General features: G+C 37.4%; 2 protein-coding genes across 5 annotated transcripts in view; one reads left to right on the top strand and one right to left on the bottom strand.

Annotated features, from left to right (window-relative positions):
* The window catches only part of SSH2 (slingshot protein phosphatase 2), a 250,754-nt gene extending 234,338 nt beyond the window's left edge, over positions 1-16,416 (bottom strand). For all 3 annotated transcript variants that reach the window (XM_032320093.1, XM_032320095.1, XM_032320097.1), the window contains exon 1: positions 16,271-16,416. In XM_032320093.1, the coding sequence (XP_032175984.1) occupies positions 16,271-16,333 (63 nt within the window). In that variant the 5' untranslated portion in view covers positions 16,334-16,416. The remainder of the gene's footprint in view (positions 1-16,270) is intronic.
* EFCAB5 (EF-hand calcium binding domain 5) overlaps positions 15,648-23,459 on the top strand; it is a 165,147-nt gene continuing 157,335 nt past the window's right edge. For both annotated transcript variants that reach the window (XM_032320090.1, XM_032320089.1), the window contains exon 1: positions 15,648-16,301. The gene's annotated coding sequence lies outside the window, so the exon portion shown is untranslated. The remainder of the gene's footprint in view (positions 16,302-23,459) is intronic.

The raw sequence follows: 23,459 nt of genomic DNA, 5'->3' as shown, positions 1-23,459 counted from the left end.
GTCCAGTATCAGTCTACGAGTAAGTCTTTATACCAAGACATAAACTCGAGCTTTCTCATTTTAAGTCCAACATGCTTTCCACATTACAAAAAAATTGTCTCTTTTCTACCAGGTTATCTTAGAAAACTTAATAAAATAACTGTTAGAAGCCAGAAATGCATAGTAAATGGGGGAAAAATACTGTCATAAAGTGTTCACAAACTGGTGGTCCACAAAATAAATTTGGGCCACAGATAAGCTCTGTTTAGTCATCAAGAAAAACATTCCTTTAAATCTTCATTAGTTGTTATGATAGACAAAGTCTGACAATAGGTATTGCAAAGATCTTTCTCCCTTGTTGCCACTCAATGATTAAGATGGAAAGTCATATACTGGCCTTCCTAGGATCTCTGGCACCAAGGGGTAATCAAGTAATCTAGGTCTGGCCAGAGACTAAAAGAGAATTCTTCTAGGAATGGGGGGTTTGTTTCCAGGAAAACTTATGTACTCCCAATCAAAGGTACAGCTAATTCCTCGCACTGTACCTTTTACTTCTTCTTGCATTGAACATGGATATACTAGCTGGATCTAACGGACATTTTTTTATAGAGAGACAAACATAAAAATGGGAATCATTACATTATTAATGGCAGAACACAAAGTTATAAAAGACTTAGATCCTCATGATATTGTTGAGCTACTGAGTTAGTTCTGGACCATGTATCTTGGACTTCTGTTAGATAAACCAAAAATATTCTTATGGCTCAAACTTGGTCTTCTGTTACTTGTAGCCAAAATAATTTCTAGCCAATTCAATTGCCAACATTTATAAAAATCAGGAGATTTCATATAACAATCTGTATCACTAGTGTTTCTTGAACTGAACTAGAAGACTTTTCTGGAAACACTGGGTCTACACTCTCATTTGGTTACAACTGGCAGCCCCTAACCATGGAGTTCTCAGTCTCTAAATTACCACAGGCCCCATGTGGCCAGCTACACTAATTTTGTTCATCTGCTTAATCCCACTGCCACATGTAAATGTGTGATCTTCTGCATTACATTTCAATGTATATCTAGCCTAGAACCCAGGTAGCCACTTGAATGCCTAGCATCCTAAAAAACCTCCAATCAATCACTACCAAAGACACAATACAGGGTTTTTAATATAGCAAAAACTCTCCTGAAGCTGTTCAAGAAATGAGTTATTCTAAACTTTATCCCTGAAGTCAAACTCTAGAAACTATTTAACAGTAAAATAAGAAGTTAGAGTAGTCAATTTTCCAGTTCTGAAATTCTGTGAAACCCTAGGAAGGATTATTTATGAATAAACCCTAAAATTTTGATAGTAATCGAAAGTCCAAGAAACCTCCTGAATTTCTTACATAGCAGTAGCAAGATCCCTAGAACAAGAAATCGGAGTTGTGATTTTGTAGTCTTTTTTTTTTTAAAGATTTTATTTATTTGACAGAGAGAAATCACAAGTAGACAGAGAGGCAGGCAGAGAGAGAGAGAGAGAGAGAGGAGGAAGCAGGCTCCCCACGGAGCAGAGAGCCCGATGCAGGGCTCGATCCCAGGACCCTGGGATCATGACCTGAGCCGAAGGCAGAGGCTTTAACCCACTGAGCCACCCAGGCGCCCCGATTTTGTAGTCTTAATAGCAAGGTAAGCTTGCATCACTACTGCACATTACTGGGAAAAAACATTAGGGTTCCAATATCCAAAGCAATTAAGTCAGAATCTCACAAAAGTCTCAGAAGTAACAGGGGGGAATGATGATGTGGGACATTTCAAGATGGCTGTCATTTAGGAGACCTAAACAATGTAGTTTTCACTAGAAGCAGTTCCCAGAAATGATACACATCTCAACTGCCAAAAGACTATTTCTTATCAATTTTTTGGAAAATAATATAAACAAAGGCTGAATTCTTAAATATCAATAATTTGTGCCCACCAAGCATTAAATTTAGACATACCCTCAGTGCAAAATTCACTGTATCTTTATCTGAAAAGAATTTTAATAGTTCTAATGGTAATTATAGATAACCACAAACTACAGCTTTCACTATCTTCAAATGTACTTCATTATACATTATTACCATTAAAAGATGATTGTGTCCATTTGAATTCAGGGTATATAACTTCTCATAAAGTAACACAACTCAGAGTAGTGTATACTGGACACAACAGAGTAAAGATGAAAATATATCACCAAAAATAAACACACTTTGGAAACCAAACTATCATAATATTTTTTTTTTTTTTTAAGATTTATTTATTTGAGAGAGAGAGTGCACACAGAGGGAGGGACAGAGGGAGATACAGAATCTCAAGCTGACTCCCAGCTGAGCATGGAGCTGGATGCACGGCTCGATCTCAAGACCTTGACATCATGACCTCAGCCAAAATCAAGAGACAGATGCTTAACCAACTCACCACCTACGGGCCCCCATCATAATCTTTTAAAATTAAGTATGTATGTAACACTGTGCAAAAAGCAAAGAATTAAATCTACTTAACAACAGTGATCACCAGCAGTTACAGAACATCCACTATGCTATAATGCTAGATACTGTGCTAGGTAGTCATTTAGTTATTTCACAAAAGCCAACAAATTATTCTGTAAGATAAGGGAACTGAAACTTAGGTGATTTGCCTGAAGTTTACACTTCGTAAAATGTGGGATTTTTAACTCCAGAATCTGTCTAGAACCTAAAACCGATTTAGTTACTATGCCATAATGCAGCCTACTTCCTTGAGAAAAAGTTTGCAAAACATAAAATCATTATTAAATTAGCCGGAGAGGGAAACTGTCCTTTTGGGTGCAGATTTAGCAGAAAAGAAAAGTTTACTGAGTGAGGGCCAGTGTATAAAATAGTTTTTCTTCAGAGGAATATATAATCAAGAAAGGTTTAGCAGCATTAAAAAAAAAAAAAAGGCTCATTATTTCAATATCACTGTCACATTACCTAATAATCTTAAAGAAATTCTTCTCTCAACTTCCAAAATGGTATTTCAGAAAGTCAGTAATAAATCAAGTAAAGTAGGCAAAAAGCAAAATGAGGAAAGAGAACTTAGTAATTTTAGGGAAGGGTTAAGAAATAACTATCTTACAAGGCATTTTTCTCTACTATTGACCCATATATTTTCCAAGAACATTTTGTATATTCAAATATTTTCAAAAAGCAACTGTCCATTTCAATAATTTTTCCTTCATCTTTGAATTTAGGAGCACATATGATCTAATTCTATATAGGCTTTCACTTTGGAGTTCACACAACTACTACAGAAGTTTTTTTTTTTTTTTTGAAGATTTTATATATTTATTTGACAGATAGACATCACAAGTAGGCAGAGAGGCAGGCAGAGAGAGAGGGAGAGGGGAGGAAGCAGGCTCCCTGTTGAGCGGAGACCCTGATGTGGGGCTCAATCCCAGAATCCTGGTAACATGACCTGAGCCAAAGGCAAGAGGCTTTAACCCACTGAGCCACCCAGGCGCCCCCTACAGAAGTTATTTCTAATTAGAGAATCACTATATGGTTATTTCAGAAATGTGAGCCACAAATAAAATACAGAATAAAAATGTACAAAATCAAATGGGATATTTCAGTATATTAGAAGAATGAAGAAAGAATAAAACACAGGACCTCAATCATCTTATTTTTTAAATCACATGTTCAAGATAAGGCAACTTGTAAAAGAAAAATGCAACTTGTTTTAAAAAGGGTAGACTATACTAGTAGCTAAATGATATAAAGTCTTGTGCACAGTGGGACTTGATAAATGTTTGCAAATGTGTGCAATCCAATAAAACAGAAAAAAAATCTACTGAGAAAAAGAAAGAATAAGTCTGGAACCTGTTAAAACACAGTCTTCCTCTAAATGCCTTGAATCACCTGAAATGACAGCTGGAAACAAAGCAAAGACTAATGTGGTGAGCAACATCTCCATTTCTAACTTTCGGCTGGCTGACTGGCATTCTGAACAAGTTCATGCAGCACAGACGTCCAAATCTTCCTGTGTCTTAACTATAGAAACAACTATCACCTTCTATAAGACAATTTCAAAAACACAAGAAGACTTAGTGGTTTTAATAAAATTATTTTAATTTTAAAAATCTTCTGGGTTAAAGTTCTGTAAAGCAGTACTTAAACAGAAATCTAATATTTTCTTTCTCCTAAAAGCTGAATATTTAATTTTCAAGATTCTATATCTTGCAAAAATGTTTTGTAAGCAAGTGGAAGAGTTCCTAGATTTTTCAGCCACATCTTGCCTAACCAGACTTCCTTTACAGTCAGTATAGTTCCTTTGAAGTTTAATTGAAAACCACAGAATCAGCATAAAAATGCTTAGAGTTGAGAAAGTTGCAGCTTGTATATGACAGATCAAGAAGATGAATCAAAATATGTGCTCATAAAAAATTTAGGACAATTTTTTTCAGTACTCTCTCAAGGAAGAAATAGGTTGTTTGTATTTTCAAACAGAGTTCAATAATAAAAACTATAATCAAAATGTAGCCAAGTCTGAACCAAAGATCTCTTGTTATATCATATGTGACTTCATTCAGTTGGTTTAGAATTGCATTTTCTAAAAGCTGCATTCAATTTCAACTGCCAACTGTTTGGTATAGCTGAATTAGACAGCTCTTTCTTCTCACCTATTGTTTCTTTGTACAAAGATATATTTAAACCCATGAATACATTCAATGTCCTCAGATTCTCTATATTTAAAAAAAAATCTATAAATTTCTGTTCTACTTTGTCACATGATTTATATTCTCAATCACTAAAAACAGCAATGCATTCAGTCTATTATTTTACTATACAAACTCAGACGACCACTTGCAATTATCTGTCCTACCATATAGCAGAACATCCAATAGATTAATATGCTACTAAGCATAGCCTAGTGAATTGATAAGCTCTCAAGGGAAGGAGATTTTTAAAGATTACAGTTGCATTAATCATTTTGCATGGTGCTCAAGGGTCATCACAAATCATACACAACATACTTTGCAGTGGAGACTGGGAATCTTTGATTTAAAAAATAAAGCTATTATTGAGTAAAAAATTTTAAAAAGAAAGAGAAAAGATGTGGAGAGCCTATGAAATAGGCTATTTGAAATATGAAATAGCCTATGAAGTAGGCTATTTGTTAAAGTTATATTGTCATAAAGCGTGTATCTTCCCCACCAAATGTGTGTTCTAATGAAAATTTGCTTAATAAACAAATATCAACCCTAAATCACTATCATTATAAAAACAATTACTCCATGAGTGCATTCTTATTTGGTGCCAGACATAGGCTAAGAATGCTAAGGCGTTCTTCATTTAATGCTTATTTCTGTGAAAGAAGTACTGTTATTATCCTTATTTTACAGATGGGCAAACTGAAGCATAGAACAGTTAAATGACTTGTCTAAGTCTAGCACATTGTACAGCCAGGATTCAAATTCAGGAAGATTATTTTCCAGACCCTACACTCTTAACCACTATAGTGGACTGCTTCATGTTGCTATAGGTATTTGAAGCCTAAGAAGAGAGAAATGAAAATACTACTAGGACTTCCCCACCATATGGTCTATATTAGAATCACTGGCAGATACTATTTTTATTTGAAACCACAATCGCTTTCTCAAACCCTAAAGAATCAATAAACTTCCTTAATAGATTAAGATACATTATGAGATGCTAACATGTGGTATATTTTAATTTCTGCCTGAGATATGCTAAGTAACATAATTGCAAAGAGAAGGCTCTCCCAAGTTGTTGGTGTTTCTATAAAAATGTCTGCAGCAATAATTGGAGAATCACTGCTCCAGTAAGTAAGATTTCTTTCCTTAAACTTCAATAAATATCATTTCATACATTCCCTTATATGTCTGAAGCATTGTAAAGAAGAGGCTGGATTTTCTTTTTCCTTAACTAGGGCAAGGTATGGAGCAGGAAGAAGAAGAATAGGTGAGGGGCAAGGTAACAACTACAAACACAAGTTTTCCAAAGATAGAAGCTTGAGTATCTGGCTACCATGCCTTACATAGCAATGTCTTACAATAATAACCCTGCAGGAAAAAAAAAGTTGGCTTCTAATTATGAATGGGACCAAAAGGGATTAAGATTTAGAAGTAAATAACATAACTTTCATTTTTTTAGTTGCAAAGATCTTTTGCTCCTCCATCTTTCCCAATTACTCTGTTCCACATTTCCTATCCATTATCCCCTTTGGAAATGATCACCTTCTTCCCTACACAAATTTGGTTTTGCCACTCCTATTGTACTCATTATAATACTTTTATTGGTTATACATGCTTAGTTTATAGCTACCTTTCCCCACTATACCTGTAAATTCTAAGACAAGGATAATGCCTGATATCATCCCACAGTGCTTGAGAAGGTTCTCAGATGAGTTTATGAACTACTAAGGCACACGTAGCAAAATGACACAAATCATAGTGATTCAAACTAAAGCAGGGCAAACATGACACAAAATGAGTTTAAAAAAAAGGCGGGGGGGGGGGATCAAACAGCACCCAGACAGAGAGACTAACTCTTAACACCCAGAAGATAACTTAGAGTTATTGGTCTTTGAGTATGACAATCAAAACCTAAATACCAGCTCTGCCACTCCAAGCTAGGGGAATCTAGACAGCTCTCTGAAAATCAGTTTCTTCATCTGTAAAAGAGGAACAATAATAACATTCCTTCAAATGGTTGTTGTGTTGCCCATTTAACACTGAACTTAGTGTCTATAGCACAGCAAATACTTAAAACATTAGGTAGCTATTAGGACAGTTATGTTTTAAGGTTTCTCTCATAAATTTTAACAAATTCACCTTAAAGGAAAGCCAAAAGAACATATACACTACATGAAAGGTAAAAGTAACTGCAGATGTTTTAATTCAGAAAAATTATGTTTACTTCTCCAGCCCTATTTTCTGTACTTTGCAAGGCGTCAGCACTGTACTACTTGTGGTTCTCAGTGTACATCTGTCATTTCTAATCCCTGTGCTTTAAATTCATACTTAAGAATGCTTCCTTCCTGGGTGCCTGGGTGGTTCACTGGGTTAAGTGCCTGCCTTCGGCTCAGGTCATGATCCCAGGGTCCTGGTATGGAGTCCTGCCCTGCACTAAGCTCCCTGCTCAGTAGGAAGTTGGCTTCTCCCTCCCTCTACCCCGCCCTTCTGCTCCTGCACTCCCTCTCTCTGAAGTAAATAAATAAAATCTTTAAAAAAAAAAGCATACTTTCCTCCCTCCTGCCACTCACCCTAAACAACCCTCTGTTTGCCGGCTAACTCCCACTCGCTCTTTAAGGCTTAACTAAGAAATCCTTGCTGGCCTCCTCTCTCTTCTTCAAGGTTTATATCATCTGTGACTACTACACTGTACTCTAATTACTTTTTTAATACCAATCTTTTTACTTATACTCTAAAAGCTTCCTGAGGCCAGGGACTAACTGGCTGCTGGATCCCCAATCCTGGCATGAATGAATGAATAAATAGATATATCCAGGACTGGGTATAGCACAGGATACAAAAAGGTACTAAATTATTTTTTTTTAATTATATAAAACAGCTCCATAAAAACTAGGCTAGAACAGAGTATACTACCATTTGTTTCCAAGCATATTCTCTCCCACTCAATTAGTGAAATATTTCCCATTTTTTCAGGAAATCTTGGGAACCATGGGACCTCTCACTACAGTTCAGAGCCAAGAACACCTCACCAGACTTTCTCTTGACAAATAGGAAAAGGAAGGGCACTGTGAACAGCAGCTGTGCTGCTCAAGCTGGGCGAGAAAATGCAGGGCAGTTTGTAAAAGTATCTAAAAAGAACTCAGTGCTGAGAACCAGAGGAAGAGAATGCATGGGGCTACCTGACAAAATAGCACTCATTAAATATTTGTTGATTAACAAGAATCTTTGGGTCTCTCCCACGTACACTTGAGGTCTAGCAGATTTCAGAGTGGATAACGGGTCTTATCAATAATCGCACGGGGACAGGTGGGTGCCTGGGTGGCTCAGTCTGTTAAGCGGCTGCCTTCAGCTTGGGTCATGATCCCAATCCACATCAGGCTCCTTGCTCAGCAGGGAGCCTGCTTCTCCCTCTGTCTGCCACTCTGCCTGCTTGTGCGCGCTAACAATAAATTTTTTTTAAAAATTCTAAATTTAAAAAAATAAATTAAAAGAATCACTTTAAAAAGATAATCACGTGTGGTTTTTAAAATTAGAAAGAGTTTCCTTACTATAGTTAAGTTTCTTGAATGAATGAACAAATTAGTGAAAACCATGGACATGTGAATGCCTACAATGGGCCTGGCAATTGTGTAGCCAGCAAAACAGCAAACATTTAATGGAAAACAGTAAAGCCTCAAGTTGCTGATATCAGCAATAGTATTTAATGGTACTATATAGGAAGGCAGCATGGACCCTGCATATTGCCTTTTTCACGGCATAATCTAGAATCTGCTCCCTTTCCTTTTTTCTTAAGATTTATTTATTTATTTGACGGGGGTAGGGGCAGAGAGAGAAGGAGAGAGAGAATCTCAGACTCCCAGCTGAGCCGGATTTGGGGGAGAGGGGTTCTTCTCAGGATCCTGAGATCATGACCTGAGCCGAAATCAAGTCTATAGCTTAACCCACTGAGCCATGCAGGCACCCCTGCTCCCTCTCACTTAAAGTCAGATAGAAATGACAAGAGACCTGAAGGTAACTTTTGATTACCAAAGGACTGCTCTTACTCTGGACTTCCAGGGGCTCTTGAGTCAAATTTTAAAATCTAAGTTAGTTGAAGTTTATTGTCTGTCAGTGCAATTAAATAAATACTAAGTAATAAAGTGTTAAACTAACTAAACTCCTGTGGGACTAGCAATGGATCTTCAGTGGAACACATTTTAGCTTATGACTCCAATTTAGTATTTCCCATAGGTAGAATTACACACCATTAGAAAAAGAAGCGATTGTTTCATAAAATAAACTGAGAAAAGTTGTTAACTCTTTGGAACAAAGTAAGTTTAATATTTACCTCATACCGTGTAGTAAAATCAATTTCAGATGATTGAAGTTAAATATAAAAATAAACTATTAAAAAACTTAAGAAAATATAGGTGAATATATCTCTGTTGATAGAAAACTGAACTAAGTAGAAAAACAATAGAAAACATACACACACAGCTTTGGATTGATGGTATTAAATTTTTTTATGGCATTAAAATCTTTTAAATGTTTATATATCCATGAATAAAACAAACCAAATAAAACAAGATGGCAACTGAAAAACCAAGGCAAATGTCCAACATAACAGAAAAAGGTTAATATTCTTAGTGTGTATAAAAAATATTTACAAGGGGAACCTGGGTGGCTCAATCAGTTGAGCGTCGGACTCTTCGTTCTGGCTCAGGTCATGATAAATCAGGTCATGATAAATCTCTGGCTCAGTCAGTAAAGCATATAACTCTTGATCTTGGGAGCATGAGTTTGAGCCCCACATGGGGAGTACAGATTATTTTAAAAAGTATTTACAAATCAATACAGCAAAAATAGCTATCAATGGAGAAAGTTGAGTTAATCACATGAATTATTTACAAAACAGGGAATATAAAACATATAGCAGCAAATATTTGAGAAAAATGTTAAAACCTCTGGAAAAAAATGTAAATTAAAATGATAAAATGCTAGTGGTTAAGAGAAAGGATTCTGGGGTTAGACACAAGGCCTATAATCTTGGGTAGCTCATTTTACTTCTCTGAGCCTCAATTTTCTTTTCTTTTCTTTTTGAAGATTTTATTTATTTATTTATTTGTAAGAGAGAGAGAGACTGAGCAAGGAGGGGTAATGCTTAACTGACAGCCATCCAGGCATCCCTGAGTCTCAATTTTTTTTTGTAGAACAGAGATAATAATAATACCTAAACCAAAGGAGTGATGTAAAAATTAAATAACATAATGCATGTAAAGTACTCAGCATAGTGCCTGGTACATGATAAGTGTTCAATAAACAATAGCTCTTACTATAATAAAGAAAATAGATGATGATGATGATACTCAGGGCTGATGAGGGTGCAGTGGAACCGATATTTTTATCCACCTGACCTCTGGTATATTGCACAGTTTGTCAACAAAGTTTGAGTCAATCTTTCTAGAGGACAATTTAGCAGTATGTACTACAAAATACTCATAATCTTCAGGCTTCTGGAAACAAAAATGTTTAAAAACAATGGAAGAACTCAAAAGGGAAAGGTCTGCTAAATAATACTATATTCATCGATTCATCATCCATTGATCCATATGTCCAATATTATTGACCTTGGTGATACAAAATTATGAAAACAAACCTAGTCCCTGTTTAAGGATTAGCTTGGGAGATAAGCAATCAAATAATCAAGGGCACTAAGGAGATAAGAGCCACAATGGATAAGTACAGGGATCTATGGTGCGCATAGAAAGAGCACCTACCATAGTCTGAGAGTAGAGTCAGGGAAGCTTCCCAGAAGAAGAGCTGGGACCTGAAGGATGAGCAGGAATTAGTCAGGTAAAGAGATGAAGAAAAAGTGTTCCAGGTAAAGGGAACAGCATGTGCAAAAGCCTAGAGATCAAAGAAAGCATGGCATGTCAGCTTGACTGAGCAGTGTGCAAGGCAGGAACTTGGGAAAAGACGAGGATGAAGAGGTAAAGCAAGGTTTGCTCACTAAAAGTCTTGCTGGCAAAACTCTGGAGTGTAAACTTTATTCTAAGGGCAATACAAAAAATTAAAAAGCAATTCGTTCTAATAAGTCAATAATCATAATATATCAAGAGGATACACAAGTTGAAAAGAATGAACAAATACCTAAAACGGAAATACAAAACTATAGTGAAGGGTGCACAACTTTGTAAGTTTTACTAAAAATCACTAAATTATACAATTATGAAAATGGGTTTATTTTAGGTTTTGTAGACTATACCTCAATAAAGCTATCTTTTAAAAAGTTAACAGAAATATCTAACCATCTAAAAAATGTTCAACTGTCTAGTAATAAAGTTTATATAAGACCAATGAGGTACTATTCTTTATCCTTGAAAGTTACTAATGATTAAATATGAAATGAAGATATCCAGTGTTAATAAGGCCAAGAGAATAGTATTTTTACCCTATGCTGGTTAAAATAAGTGTTAACTGGAACAACCTTTCTAGAAAATATAAATATGCAAGAGGAGTTTTAAAATTGTTTATACTCTGTGATCCAGTAATTATATTTCTTGAAATCTTAATAAATGTTCCAAAATATAGTCAAATATTTATGCCCAATGATGTTCACAGCAATGTGATTTATAATAGCAAAAACAAAAACAAAAACAAGTTGGAAAAAAAAACAGATGTTCAACCATAATGGGATGGTTGGGATGAGTTATAAGTGCTCTATGCAGCCATTTAAGTGCTATGGCACATAGATATATATTTATGATATGTAGTAAACTTTAAAAGAACCAAATATACAAAATTATATAGACAGCAGCATTTCAGCTATGTAAAATATATATGCAATTGTAGAGCATATATCTTTCATTCTCTTTTCTGTGCTTTTCCGTATTTTCCAAAATTTCCTACAATGACCATGTATTATTTCTGTAGTGTAAGAAAGTTCTAAAGCTGTCTTCAAAAAATTAAAAAGCATCACTTTTAAGTATTTATACTTCGGACAAATCAACTGCATATTTGCTATGGCTTTATTTTCTCTGAGAGAAAGGTGTGATCATCTTTGAATATATATAAAATACACATATAATTCAATAGTATCTTATTTATCCAGCATCATATATGGAAATGACTTTCCCCAGTTAATTAAAATGTGCACCATAAACCTCAAAACTTCCATGAAACTTGGATGGATTTCTATCTTAAAATACAATTCACTCAATCCTGACTGCTTAAAAAGAAGACAAAACAAGATGAAGCCATATTATGATTATTCAGGGTGATCATTATGACCACATAATAGTAGCTCTGAGGGACCACCGGGTTTTAGAGATTGATCCTCACATTAAGTAGTATGTTACCATAACTGCTAAATTTTTCTTATGCCAGCTATTTATAAATCTTCTTCTTCCTCCCTTGCTATAAAACCATCAGCTATATTTCCCAGAATTGAAAGCAGCCTGTCTTTAGCAGCACCTGCCACACTTCCCATTCCTATTTTGCTGTTGATTATCTTCCTAGAGTAAGAAAAGTTAAATATCCAAGTTTTAAGAATTATGTATAAACTGAGAGATAACAGGCTTCAAATAAGGGTATCACCTAAAAACGATCTGCACAGATCTAGATGATTCTGTTCTAGTTCAGGTTACAATATACATTAACTTCAAAGAGTGAGTTCTTGATTATATCTCATGTCTTGGTTCCTTTACTATATGGGCAATCAAGTTCTCAGGATCAGAAACTCATGCTGTTTCACATTATGGAAAGAGATATGGACCCGGAGCCAAGGAACTTAGTTCTAGTGTAGGTTCTTATACTAACCAGTTTTGTGACCTTCAGCAAGTCTTTTAACCTTGGTACCTGTCCTGCATAACTCATGAGGCTGCCCTAGAGTTAAATTAGAACTCAAACACAAAAAAACACTCTGAAAAGTACAAAACATTACAGAAAAGTAAAATATTTCCTTGTTATTTCAGTATGTTTATATGACCATGGATCAACACAGGTATCCATTCAGAAAATTCATAAAGAAGGAAAAAGATTATTCTTAAATTGCCTATTAACTAAGAAACCTCTATTATCTTAGAAGAACAATACTTTCCAAAGTTGGCATCTCTGATTTCTCTTCCCCTATATCCAATCAGTTCTCAGGTCCTTTGTTTCTTCTCCATAATCCCTCACATCTTTCCCTCTTTCCATTACCACTTCATACCCCCAGTTTAGGCCTTTATTATCTCACACCTGGGCTTCCATAATGGCCTCTAACTGGCTCTACTCATGGCCTCTCTCCACCTCTCTCAAATCCCTATGGCCAATAGCTCCCAGATCAATTTTCTTAAAACACCACTGTGATAATATCTGCTCAAAAACCTCTTGAGACTCTCCATTACCTTCCCTATCAAGTTCGAACTCCTAAACTCAGCAGTCCCTGTGCAGTCCCAGCTTCCTCTTCACCTTTATCTCTTACTACTCTTCCAAAGAGATCCTTCCTCAAACTGGATTAGTTAAGTCCTTCAGATATGCCTTGTGCTTTCTGGCCTGTAAGTTTTGGTAATACAACTTCCCTCCACCTGAAATACTCTTAATTTCTCAGGCCCTACTCCAGTCTATAAATATTGTACCCATACTTCAAAGCTGAGTTTGAATCTTGTCCACCTACTATATGTACTTCTCTTTGATTACCACAATGGAAAAGATGGAAAATCCTAAAGTTAAACACATTTTCAACAGCTGACACTGGGCACATTCCTTAATAGCTCTTGCCTCAGTTTCTTCATCTGTAAGGCAGGGATAATAGCAATTTCCTTTGGACATAATGTGAGGAGTAAATGTCATGTAAAGCATTTGGCATGACACCTAGCACAGACGAAAACCCAAGAAATAAATGTTAGATATTGTTATTATTACTCTTGCCATTAGTGAATTTATCTTAATTTGAATTCAGCAATATTTATGGCCATTACAAATAAACTAAGTGTTCATGTACACACAGTATCATTTCCCTCAGTCTCTTTTTCTACGCTCTCATCTCACATTTGTTCTTCTTCCCATCCCTTCCCAAGATTACATGATATCGATACATGGGATTGATGTCTGATACATCTTACTATCTGTAATAATCACTCATACCAGTAGATGATCAATAGATTTGTTTAATCCCCAGTGAATGAATATTGAAGAGCTGACAGTATTAAAATGCCCTATACACCTATAGTGAAAAAGTAAAATGCTTAAAGTTATTAATTTAAAAAATCTAAATTTCCAGTCTCACAAAATTAAATCTCTCCTTTCATGATCCTCTAGACTTTTTTTTGGTTTGTTTTCTCTCTTTTACCTTTAAAACAAACGACTCAACCTATTCATGCAACAAGAGATACAATAGCAAATATATGCAGGTCAGACAGCATACAAATATTGGAACACAAGAACCACAAGACAACTCAGTTGAACATAGCTCTGGATGAAGTGAAATAGGAAGACAACTTAAGGGGAAAGGTAACTGGCTCATCAGTCATACAAACACACACACCCACACCCACACCCATACACACACCAGTTCCAGGATTCCTTTATACCCAGGGCCACATATAAACAACTGAAATAACCGGGCTACTACAGCAAGTAGCTGTAGAAATATCAGTCAGTTAGCTCAACAACTGAGCTTACCACATGATCAATTTAATTACCTATCTCAAAAGTGGCTATTAACATACCTCAATATTCTAATAACTAAGGTCTGGCTAAGTAAGTCATATCAAGTAGATACAGCCTTACTGTATACTAATCATTCAACTCAAGAAACTTAGTATAGTTGCATTCTCAGCCAAAATCAGGTCTGGTGACCACTATCCTCAAATGGTTTATCAGTAGAGAGAAGTAAGGTGGTTGGAAGGAATGTTAACTTTCCAAGAACTAGCATAAAATACAACGTAAAAATTAGTTTATTAAGTTTCTATCCATATCACACTTGTCTTCAGAAGACCCTAAAACATTTTACCAGCTTTGAAGGGCAACTATTCTCAAATCTCAAAATCTCAAGAGTTGGAAAAAGCCTTAGAAGTCCCCCACTGAAGGAATTTCTTATACTAAATTCCAGGCAAAAAGCCCTTCTTTGAATACTTTAAGCAATGGACACTCACTATTTTTTGCAAGGCAGTCCACTTCACTGTTACAAAATTCTTCTTTACAGTCATTGGAAATCTGCCTCCCTGAACTCCCTGATCCCTATGAACTTTGGGATCTTTGATCCCAAAGATCATAGTTCTGCTCTCTGGAACAATACAAGTTAATTTCTGAAATATAATCAATTCTAGAATTAGGATATAACTGTCAATTTGGTCACACAAAATGCAGAAGAAAGCTCAGGACACGACAAAATTTTGAAATTCATCAAACTATGTTGAAATCACAAGCCACCATATTTTCGAGACAGCAAACCCCATGCCTCAGTGGACATACAAATACTAAGAATAACCTGATGTTTTACAGCGGAACCTGATGTTTACAGTGTTTACCGAATACCTTTTGGCAACTGAAACTACTAAATCCACCAACACAGTTTTAAAAATTATAATTCTGTAGGAAGTTCAAGATGGTTTTTCCAATTGTTCATATTTTCATTCTATTTCCTTCTAAAACATCTGCATGTTTTTAAAAGATCCCACCTCGCCCCACGGGTGCAATGTCTTACGTATTTATTTTTAATATTTTTTTAAAATAAATATATTCAAGAATAAAGCCTAAAAGAATGGGGTGTAAAGGAGTGGGGGTGGGGCTAGCAGGGAAGTCAAAGAAGGGGCCAGCAGGAAAGCGCTGGTTACTGGGTATTTTCCTTCTGGAAGCATGCTTCAGCGTTATAGGTATCTGAAGTAAGGAACCATACAAACACGATCCAAGAACAAGAACGATCATGAGCAATGAGCGTAAAGCATTAATGTCTGTAAGATGTAAATGAATTGGTACTGGTCATCAAGCAGCGCCAGATGCTTCAGAACCTCTTAGAGGAAAGGTAAGAGCTCCAAGAAGCAGAGACCAAGGCCACCCTCTGCGGGAGGGAAAGAGGGAAGAAACCAAGGAGTAACTACCAGCTCAGCAGTCCACTGAAGCCCGAACAGTACCAGAGCACAAGAACGACGGCAAGTGACTAGAGGGAAGGCACACACCGCGGAGAGCCTGAAGAAGGGGCTGCAGTGTGCGAATACCGAACGGGTCCAAGAGATGGGTGTGGGAAAACGGCTGTGGTGTGTGTAAGGGGCAACGCAGGAGTCCCATGGTCCTCTCCCTGCAGCAGAGCAACAGAGGGTACAAGGAAGGGGGAGGGTGAAAAGCAAGAATGACTCATTCCCGAAAGGAAGTGTTCAAGCCATAGGAAAGCATGCCGCGGGGGGGTTCAAGGCGAGGACTAGGAGAGCCAGGTGCCCCCAGTGATGGGGGCAAACCCCAACGTCCGGTAGTTCCCGTAGCTCGTCTTTAAGATGGGGTGTGTGGGGGTTTCGCGGCAGCCGAGTGCCAAGGCCTGGGAAGAGGCGCGGCGCGTGCGCAGTGGCGCTCGGCGGGACCCGCTGAGGCAAAGCGGAGCCGCAGTGACAGAAGCGAGCGGAGCGGCTGCCGGGTGGGACTCACCGAGGCGCAGGGGCTGGAGGTGGTGCTGGGGGTAGGCGACCGCTGGACCGTGACCAAAGCCATCTAGGCGCTGCTAGGTTGTTCCGGGCAGGGCATTCTTGTCCTGAGTGTGGGGGGCGGGAGGGTGACGGAGCCGGGATGGGGAATGGGGTATGGGATGGGGGTGAGGGGAACGGGGAGAAGGAGGAGGCCGCGGGAACGGCCGCAGGCTCCGCACTCAACACCGGACTCTCGCCTACTGACGCGCGGAACGGGCGGCGGGCGGGCGGGCGGGCGGTTCGGCAGCAGCGGGGCACAATGAGCGCTCCCAGTGCGCAGGCGCCACCTGTCAGCAACCGCCTCTCCCCTCCGCGCGCGCCGCCGCCTCGCCGTAACCCTTGAGTTGCCGGAAGCCGGCTGAGTGTTTGCGTCTCCGGCCGCCGCCCCTTCCCGGGTTTCCTCCTTTGCCCTGGAATCACGCGGTTTGCCCGCGTCGAGAGGCAGGGTGGTGGGCTGGGGGGAGGGGCCCCGGGCCGGGGAGAGGGGAGAGCTCTGGAATCCCCACTCCTGAGAGACGACCATTTTATGAGGTGGGGGCGCACAGCTTAACCGATCTTAGTGAAAGGAAACTGAGGTGAAAATCCTGAGGCAAACATGTTGTCTGGTGGAACAGGGTTCCGACGGGTTTCAAAGGCTTTCTCTGGGCCGGAGTGAGACTTACTGGACTGGAGACCCTCCTGGTGCGACCAGAGACGAGTTTATCCTCTTTTGACCCGGTTCTCGGGGGTTTTTTTCTGAGCTTTACCACCCTCTGTCTCAGAGCCCATGTTTTATGATGAGACTTTATGAAATAAAGAAAGGTTTTTAATTTTATACCCTGGCAAGCTTCAGGGTACCCCTCACGCTTCCTCTATTACCCGGGCCTCTAAGGACTCATTCATTATTCCTAAGGTGGAGAGAGGCTGCATCAGCCCGGGAGGCCGAGAAAGCTGGGCTCACGGAGTTAAAAGGGTCAAACCTGCTGTTTACCTCCCACTTGCTTCCCGCTGGGAAGAAATTCTCTTGAATTGGTTTTGCTCCTTGAGATTTTTCTTCTCCTTCGGCTCTAGATTTCATGATTGCATAGACACATGTGAAATGTAGATTATTAAATATTTTAAAGGAGTACTTTTCTGAAAGATAAACCGTCAGTAGACTATAAACCAAGAAAGTAATGGAAAATCAAGATTAAGGGTGGGGGAGAATCTCACTATGCAAATACCACTGATTATTTACACAGAGAAAGAGTTGACAAAGCTATTTCTCAATTGGAGTGGATGTTCTGGAAGATACCACCGTGCATCTCAAAGCTGTAGAAAACACACACATTAAGGAGTTTGCAGTTATTAAAGCCTCCTCCTCCTGTTGTTACTCAAACTCCCTTGGATCTCATTGCTTTCTTTCAACTGACAGGGCTGTCATGAGCTCTTTCTGGCTGCTGTATGGTTAAATGCCACTAGAGCCCTCTGTGCTGAGCCTTTGTTCTCTCCCTGGGGCCCTGCGGTTGAAATAATTAGCAGGGAGGTTCCATCAAGAATCAGACACTGAGGGTCCCTGTACTGTACAGCCCTGTGTAGAATGAATCGCAGAGAAGCCAGCTGGTAGGCTTTTGCCCCCTGGTGGTGGTCAAGAGTACCTGCGAGACAAAATTAAACAAAGATGTATGGTTCACCGATTAAAGGATCTGTGTTTTTTCTTTCTGTCCCGGAGCTGCGTAGTAAACAGGAAAAGAAAAGACAAAGTTCAGAAATAAGAACTTTGAACCAATGCTTAGAAGACCAAACAGGAAGTTATATGCATAGCTAAGAAATATACATGGCTGAAAGCTGAATGAAAGATAAATGAAACAAACGTGTTTAAGAAATCAAAGTATTCTAGAAAAAGTATTATTCAAATCAACAGGTCTTACTAATGTACTAGTATGTTACTTTTCTTAGTGCATCAGGGATAGCTACACTGATTATCTAGTTTTGTGTACCAACATAATATTAAGAAATTCTTTTAACAGATGACTTAATTCCATTAATCTTACAATGGAAAAGATCACTGCTATAGGACTCTGAAGACCTGGCTTCTAACTCCAGTTCTGTGAAACTTTAGGCAAATGGGTTAAACTTTTTGAGCATTGGTTTCTACAATGGATCGCTAACTCACAGGATTCCTGTGATCAAATGAGATAATGCATGGTAAAGTACAAGATAAACTATAAAGCCCTGTATGTAGGTAAGATAACTTTATTATTCTCTAGTTTGTTTCAAGTTTGGTCAGCTTTCTTTGAGTGTACTCTATGTGTAGAAAATAGCATCAAGCAAAAAGGGAATAAAAATGACTTAAAAGGACATGACACATGCTTTTCTTAATAGTAAGAGAAGTAGATGCGTGATGAAGATAAGTCTCATTAGGCAGATATAATAGATCTTTGTTGGACATATCTGAGGTGATAAAATCCTGGTCAAAATTAGGATTATAAAAGAACTTGGAATTAGGGGCACCTGGGTGGCTCAGTGGGTTAAGCGACTTGCCTTGGGCTCTGGTCATACATGATCAGGGTCCAAGGTCCCAGCTCACCAGGGAAGTCTGTTTCTGCTCATGTACTCTCTCACTATTATTCTTTCAAATAAATAAATAAAATCTTTTAGAAAATTGGAATTATAAAGTACCCAGATTCACATTAAACTTATTTGTATTAGGAAGTTAATTTATAATCTACAAAGGAAATAGCTCTTCCTGGTATAGAACCATTTAAGGAAGCTTAGATTTGGAAATCTTGATTTATGTTCATTTGTCACCATTAATTGAGAAAATATGGAGTATGTATTATATTTTAAGAACAAAATAAAAAGTCTATCTTTCAGGACCTCAAAGCCTATTAGCAAGGAAAAGTGGTACTGTGGTTTCAGTCACCTTTGATAGGCCCCCAAGAAGGTTACATATATAGGAAAAGCCTAAATATGTACAAAATTCTTTCAAAACACAGAGGAAGAGGTATGGGTAAATGCACATTTTATGATACTGGCTGTCAGGCTTTGATTGCAGAGCTAGATCACCTGTGAGCATTTGAAATCTATGCTCTCTGCCTCATTTATACCTATTCTTCCCTAGGCTCCACCCTGGTTCCTACTTGGTCTTCTGGTGATGTGAGGGAGAAAGTATCTACTTCTAATAGAGAAAAATCCCTAGAATTCTCTTAGTTTATTAGTTGAATTTGAGAAGAGAGAGAGACCAAGAGCAGGATTCCCAAAAGAGGGAGCCAGAGACAGAAGGCCTCCTAGTTCTCTTTATAGTACCTTTATTCTTCCCACCTGTGATAATGGAGGCCTACTTGTCCTATTGGAATTCCTTTAACCCTTGTCTTGTATCATCACTCCTTTAGGGGTGAAATTATAGAGAAACTTTTGAAATTCTTGAGATCAGTTGGTTCTTAAGTTTTGAGAACTTGGTGAAAACTATTAACTCTCTCTCCAAAAAGATATACTTGCACATTTCACACGCTCACTGAAATCCATTGAGAGGCCTCTGGTTAAGAATCGTGATCTGGTTTGCAACAACGTGGATAGAACTAGAGAGTATTATGCTAAGTGGTATAAATCAATCAGAGAGACAATTATCGTATAGTCTCACTGATACATGAAATGTAAGAAACAAAACAGAGACTCATAGGGGAAAAAAAGAAAAAATAAAACAAGACGAAACCAGAAAGGGAGACAAACCATAAGAGACTCTTAATCATAGGAAACAAACTGAAGGTTGCTGGAGGGGAGAAGGGTGGAGGAATGGGGTAACTTGCTGATGGACTTTAGAGGGGGCATGTGATATAATGAGCACTGGGTATTATATGAGACTGATGAATCACAGGGCTGTACTTCTGAAACCAATAATACATTATACATTAATTAGTTGAATTTAAATTTTAAAAATGTTTAAAAGAATAAAAATGTCAAAAAAAGAGAGAGAGAGAGAGAGAGAGAGAGAGAGGAATCCTGATCTGGGGCTAAAGCAGTGCTTCTCAACTTTTTTTTGCATCATGACATCCATAGAGATGATGTTATTTGTATAGCACATTGGGATAAATTAAAGGGGATTTGGAGGCAATTGTATGGGGCTTGGTGAAAAAAAACTTTTAAATATAATATAGTGAGAAAAAGAAACATATTAGGGATGATATTAAATATTGAATTTGTATGAGATTCTGAATAGTCTTCTCAAAAATTAAATGAAAAATCTGAGATTGCTTCTATAAACATAACATTTTTTATGTAGGTTTTTAAAAACATTATTACAATATTACTGACTATTCACTTTGCTGTACCTTTCAGCTCCATGACTTATTTATTTTATAACTGGGAGTTTCTACCACATAATTCCCTTTACCTATTTGAGCTGAACCCCACCTCCCTCCCCTCTGGCAACCACCAGTTTGTTCTCTGTATTTATGAATGTATTTCTGTTTTTTGTTTGTTTGTTTTGTCTTTTGGATTCCACATGTAAGTGAAATCATATGGTATTTGTCTTTGACTTATTTCACTTAACATAATACTCTTCATGCCCATCCATGTTGTTGCAAGTGGCAAGATTTCATTCTTTTTTACTAATATTCACATATACATATTCATATCTATCTATGTATCTATCTACCACATCTTCTTTATTTATCCATCTATCAATGGATACTTGGGTTGCTAACATATCTTGGTTATTATAAACGCTGCAATAAACATGAGGGTGCATATATCTTTCCAAATTGGTGTTCTCATTTTCTTTAGGTAAATATCTAGTAGGATTACTGGATTATATCATGGTCTATTTTTAATTATTTGAGTAATCTCCATATAGTTTTCCACATTGGTTGCACCAATTTACATTCCCACCAACAGTGCACAAGGGTTCCCTTTTCTCCACATCCTCATCAACACTTGTTATTTCTTGTCTTGATACTAACCATTAAGACTGGTGTGAGACAATATTTCATTGTAGTTTTGATTTGTCTTTCCCTGATGATTATTGATGTTGAGCATCTCTTCATGTATCTGTAGGCCCTCTGTATGTCTCCGGAAAAATGTCTAGTCAGGTCCTCTGCCTACTTTTAATCAGATTATTATTATTTTTATTTTACTGTTGAATTGTATTAAGTTCTTCATATAATTTAGATATTAACCTCTTTTTGGTCATATCATTTGCAAATATCTTCTCCCATTCAGTATATTGCCTTTCTGGTTTGTTGATGGTTTCCTTTGCTGTGCAAAGGATTTTTATTTTGGTGTAATCCCAGTAGTTAATTTTTGCTTTTGTTTCCCTTGTTTGAGGAGGCATATCCATAAATATGTTGCTAAGGCCAATGTCCAGGAGATTACTACTTGAGTTTTCTTTTAGGAATTTTATGGTGTTAGGTCTCACATTTCAGTCTTTAATCCATTTTGAGTTTGTTTTTGTGCATGGTTTAAGAAAGTTGTCCAGCTTCATTCTTTTGCATGTAGCTGTCCAGTTTTCCCAGCATTATTTCTTGAAAAGACTCTTCATTGTATGTTCTTGCTTTCTTTGTCAAAGATTAATTTGACCATATAACTGTGGGTCTATATCTGGGCTATTTTGTTCTATTGTTCTATGTGTCTATTTTTGCGCCAGTATAACCTGTTTTGAATATTATAACTTGGTAGCATATCCTGGAATCTGGGATTGTGATACCACCAGTTTTGCTCTTCTTTCTCAGGATTACTTTGGCTATTCAGGGTCTTTTTGTGGTTCCATACAAAATTTAGGATTATTTGTTCAAGTTCTGTGAAAAATGTTATTGGTATTTTGACAGGGATTACATTGAATCTGTAGATTGCTTTGTGTAGTAGGGACATTTTAATATTAATTCTTCAATCCGTGCACATGGCATATCTTTCCATTTGCTTCTGTTATCTTTAATTTCTTTCACTAATGTCTTATATTATTCATAGTATAGGTCTTTCACCTTCTTGGTTAAATTTATTCCTAGGTATTCTTTTTGGTGCAATTATAAATGGGATTGTATTTTAATTTTCTCTTTCTGCTACTTTGTTATTAGTATATGGAAATGCAACAGGTTTCTGTATATTAAGTATGTATACTGCAACTTTACTGAATTCGTTTATTATTTCTAATAATTTTTTGGTATAGTCTTTATGGTTTTCTATATAAACTATCATGTCATCTGCAAATAGGGAGTTTTACTTCTTCCTTACTGATTTGGATGACTTTTATTTCTTTTTCTTGTCTGATGGCTGTGGCTAGGAATTCCAGTATTATGTTGAATACAAATAATGAGAATGGACAACCTTGTCTTGTTTGTGATCTTAAATGAAAAGTTTTCCATTTTCACCATTACGTATGATATTAGCTGTGGGTTTTTTATTTATGGCCTTTATGTTAGTAAGGTATGTTTTCTCTAAACCTACTTTGTTGAGAGTTTTTATCATGAGTGGATTTTGTATTTTATCAAATGCTTTTCTGCATCTATTGAGATGATCATATTTTTTTTCAAGATTTTATTTATTTATTTGACAGAAAGAGAGAGACTACAGGGGGAGTGGCAGACAGGGAGAGGGTGAAGCAGACTCCTTGCAAAGCAGGGGAAGACCGATATGGGACTTGATCTCAGGACTCTGGAATCATGACCTGAGCCTAAGGCAGTTGCTTAACCAACTGAGCCACCCAGGTTCCCAATCATATCCTTCCTTTTGTTAATGTGATATATCACTTTCATTGGTTGGTGAATATTGAACCATCCTGGGGTAAATCCCACTTGATTGTGGTGAATGGTCCTTTCAGTGTATTGTTGAATTTGGTTTGCTAATATTTTGTTGAGGATTTTTGTCTCTATGTTTATTGGGGATATTGGCCTGTAGTTTTCTTTTTTTGCAGAGTCTTTATATGGCTTTGGTATCAGAGTAATTCTGGCCTCATAGAATGAATTTGGAAGTTTTCCTTCCTCTTCTATTTTTGGAATAGTTTGAGTGGAATAGGTATTAACTCTTCTTTAAATGTTTGGTAGAATTTATCAGTGAAGCCATCCAGTCCTGCTCTTGTTTTTGGGAGTTTTTTGAGGACCTACTCAATTTCATTACTAGTAACCAGTCTGTTCAAATTTTCTATTTCTTGCTGATTCCATTTGGAAGACTGTATATTTTGAGAATTTATCTATTTCTTC

This window comes from Mustela erminea, chromosome 18 (assembly GCF_009829155.1).
Source record: "Mustela erminea isolate mMusErm1 chromosome 18, mMusErm1.Pri, whole genome shotgun sequence".
NCBI classification, from domain to species: Eukaryota; Metazoa; Chordata; class Mammalia; order Carnivora; family Mustelidae; genus Mustela; species Mustela erminea.
Note: the sequence above shows the minus strand (reverse complement) of the source record. Positions and strands in the feature narration are given on the sequence as shown.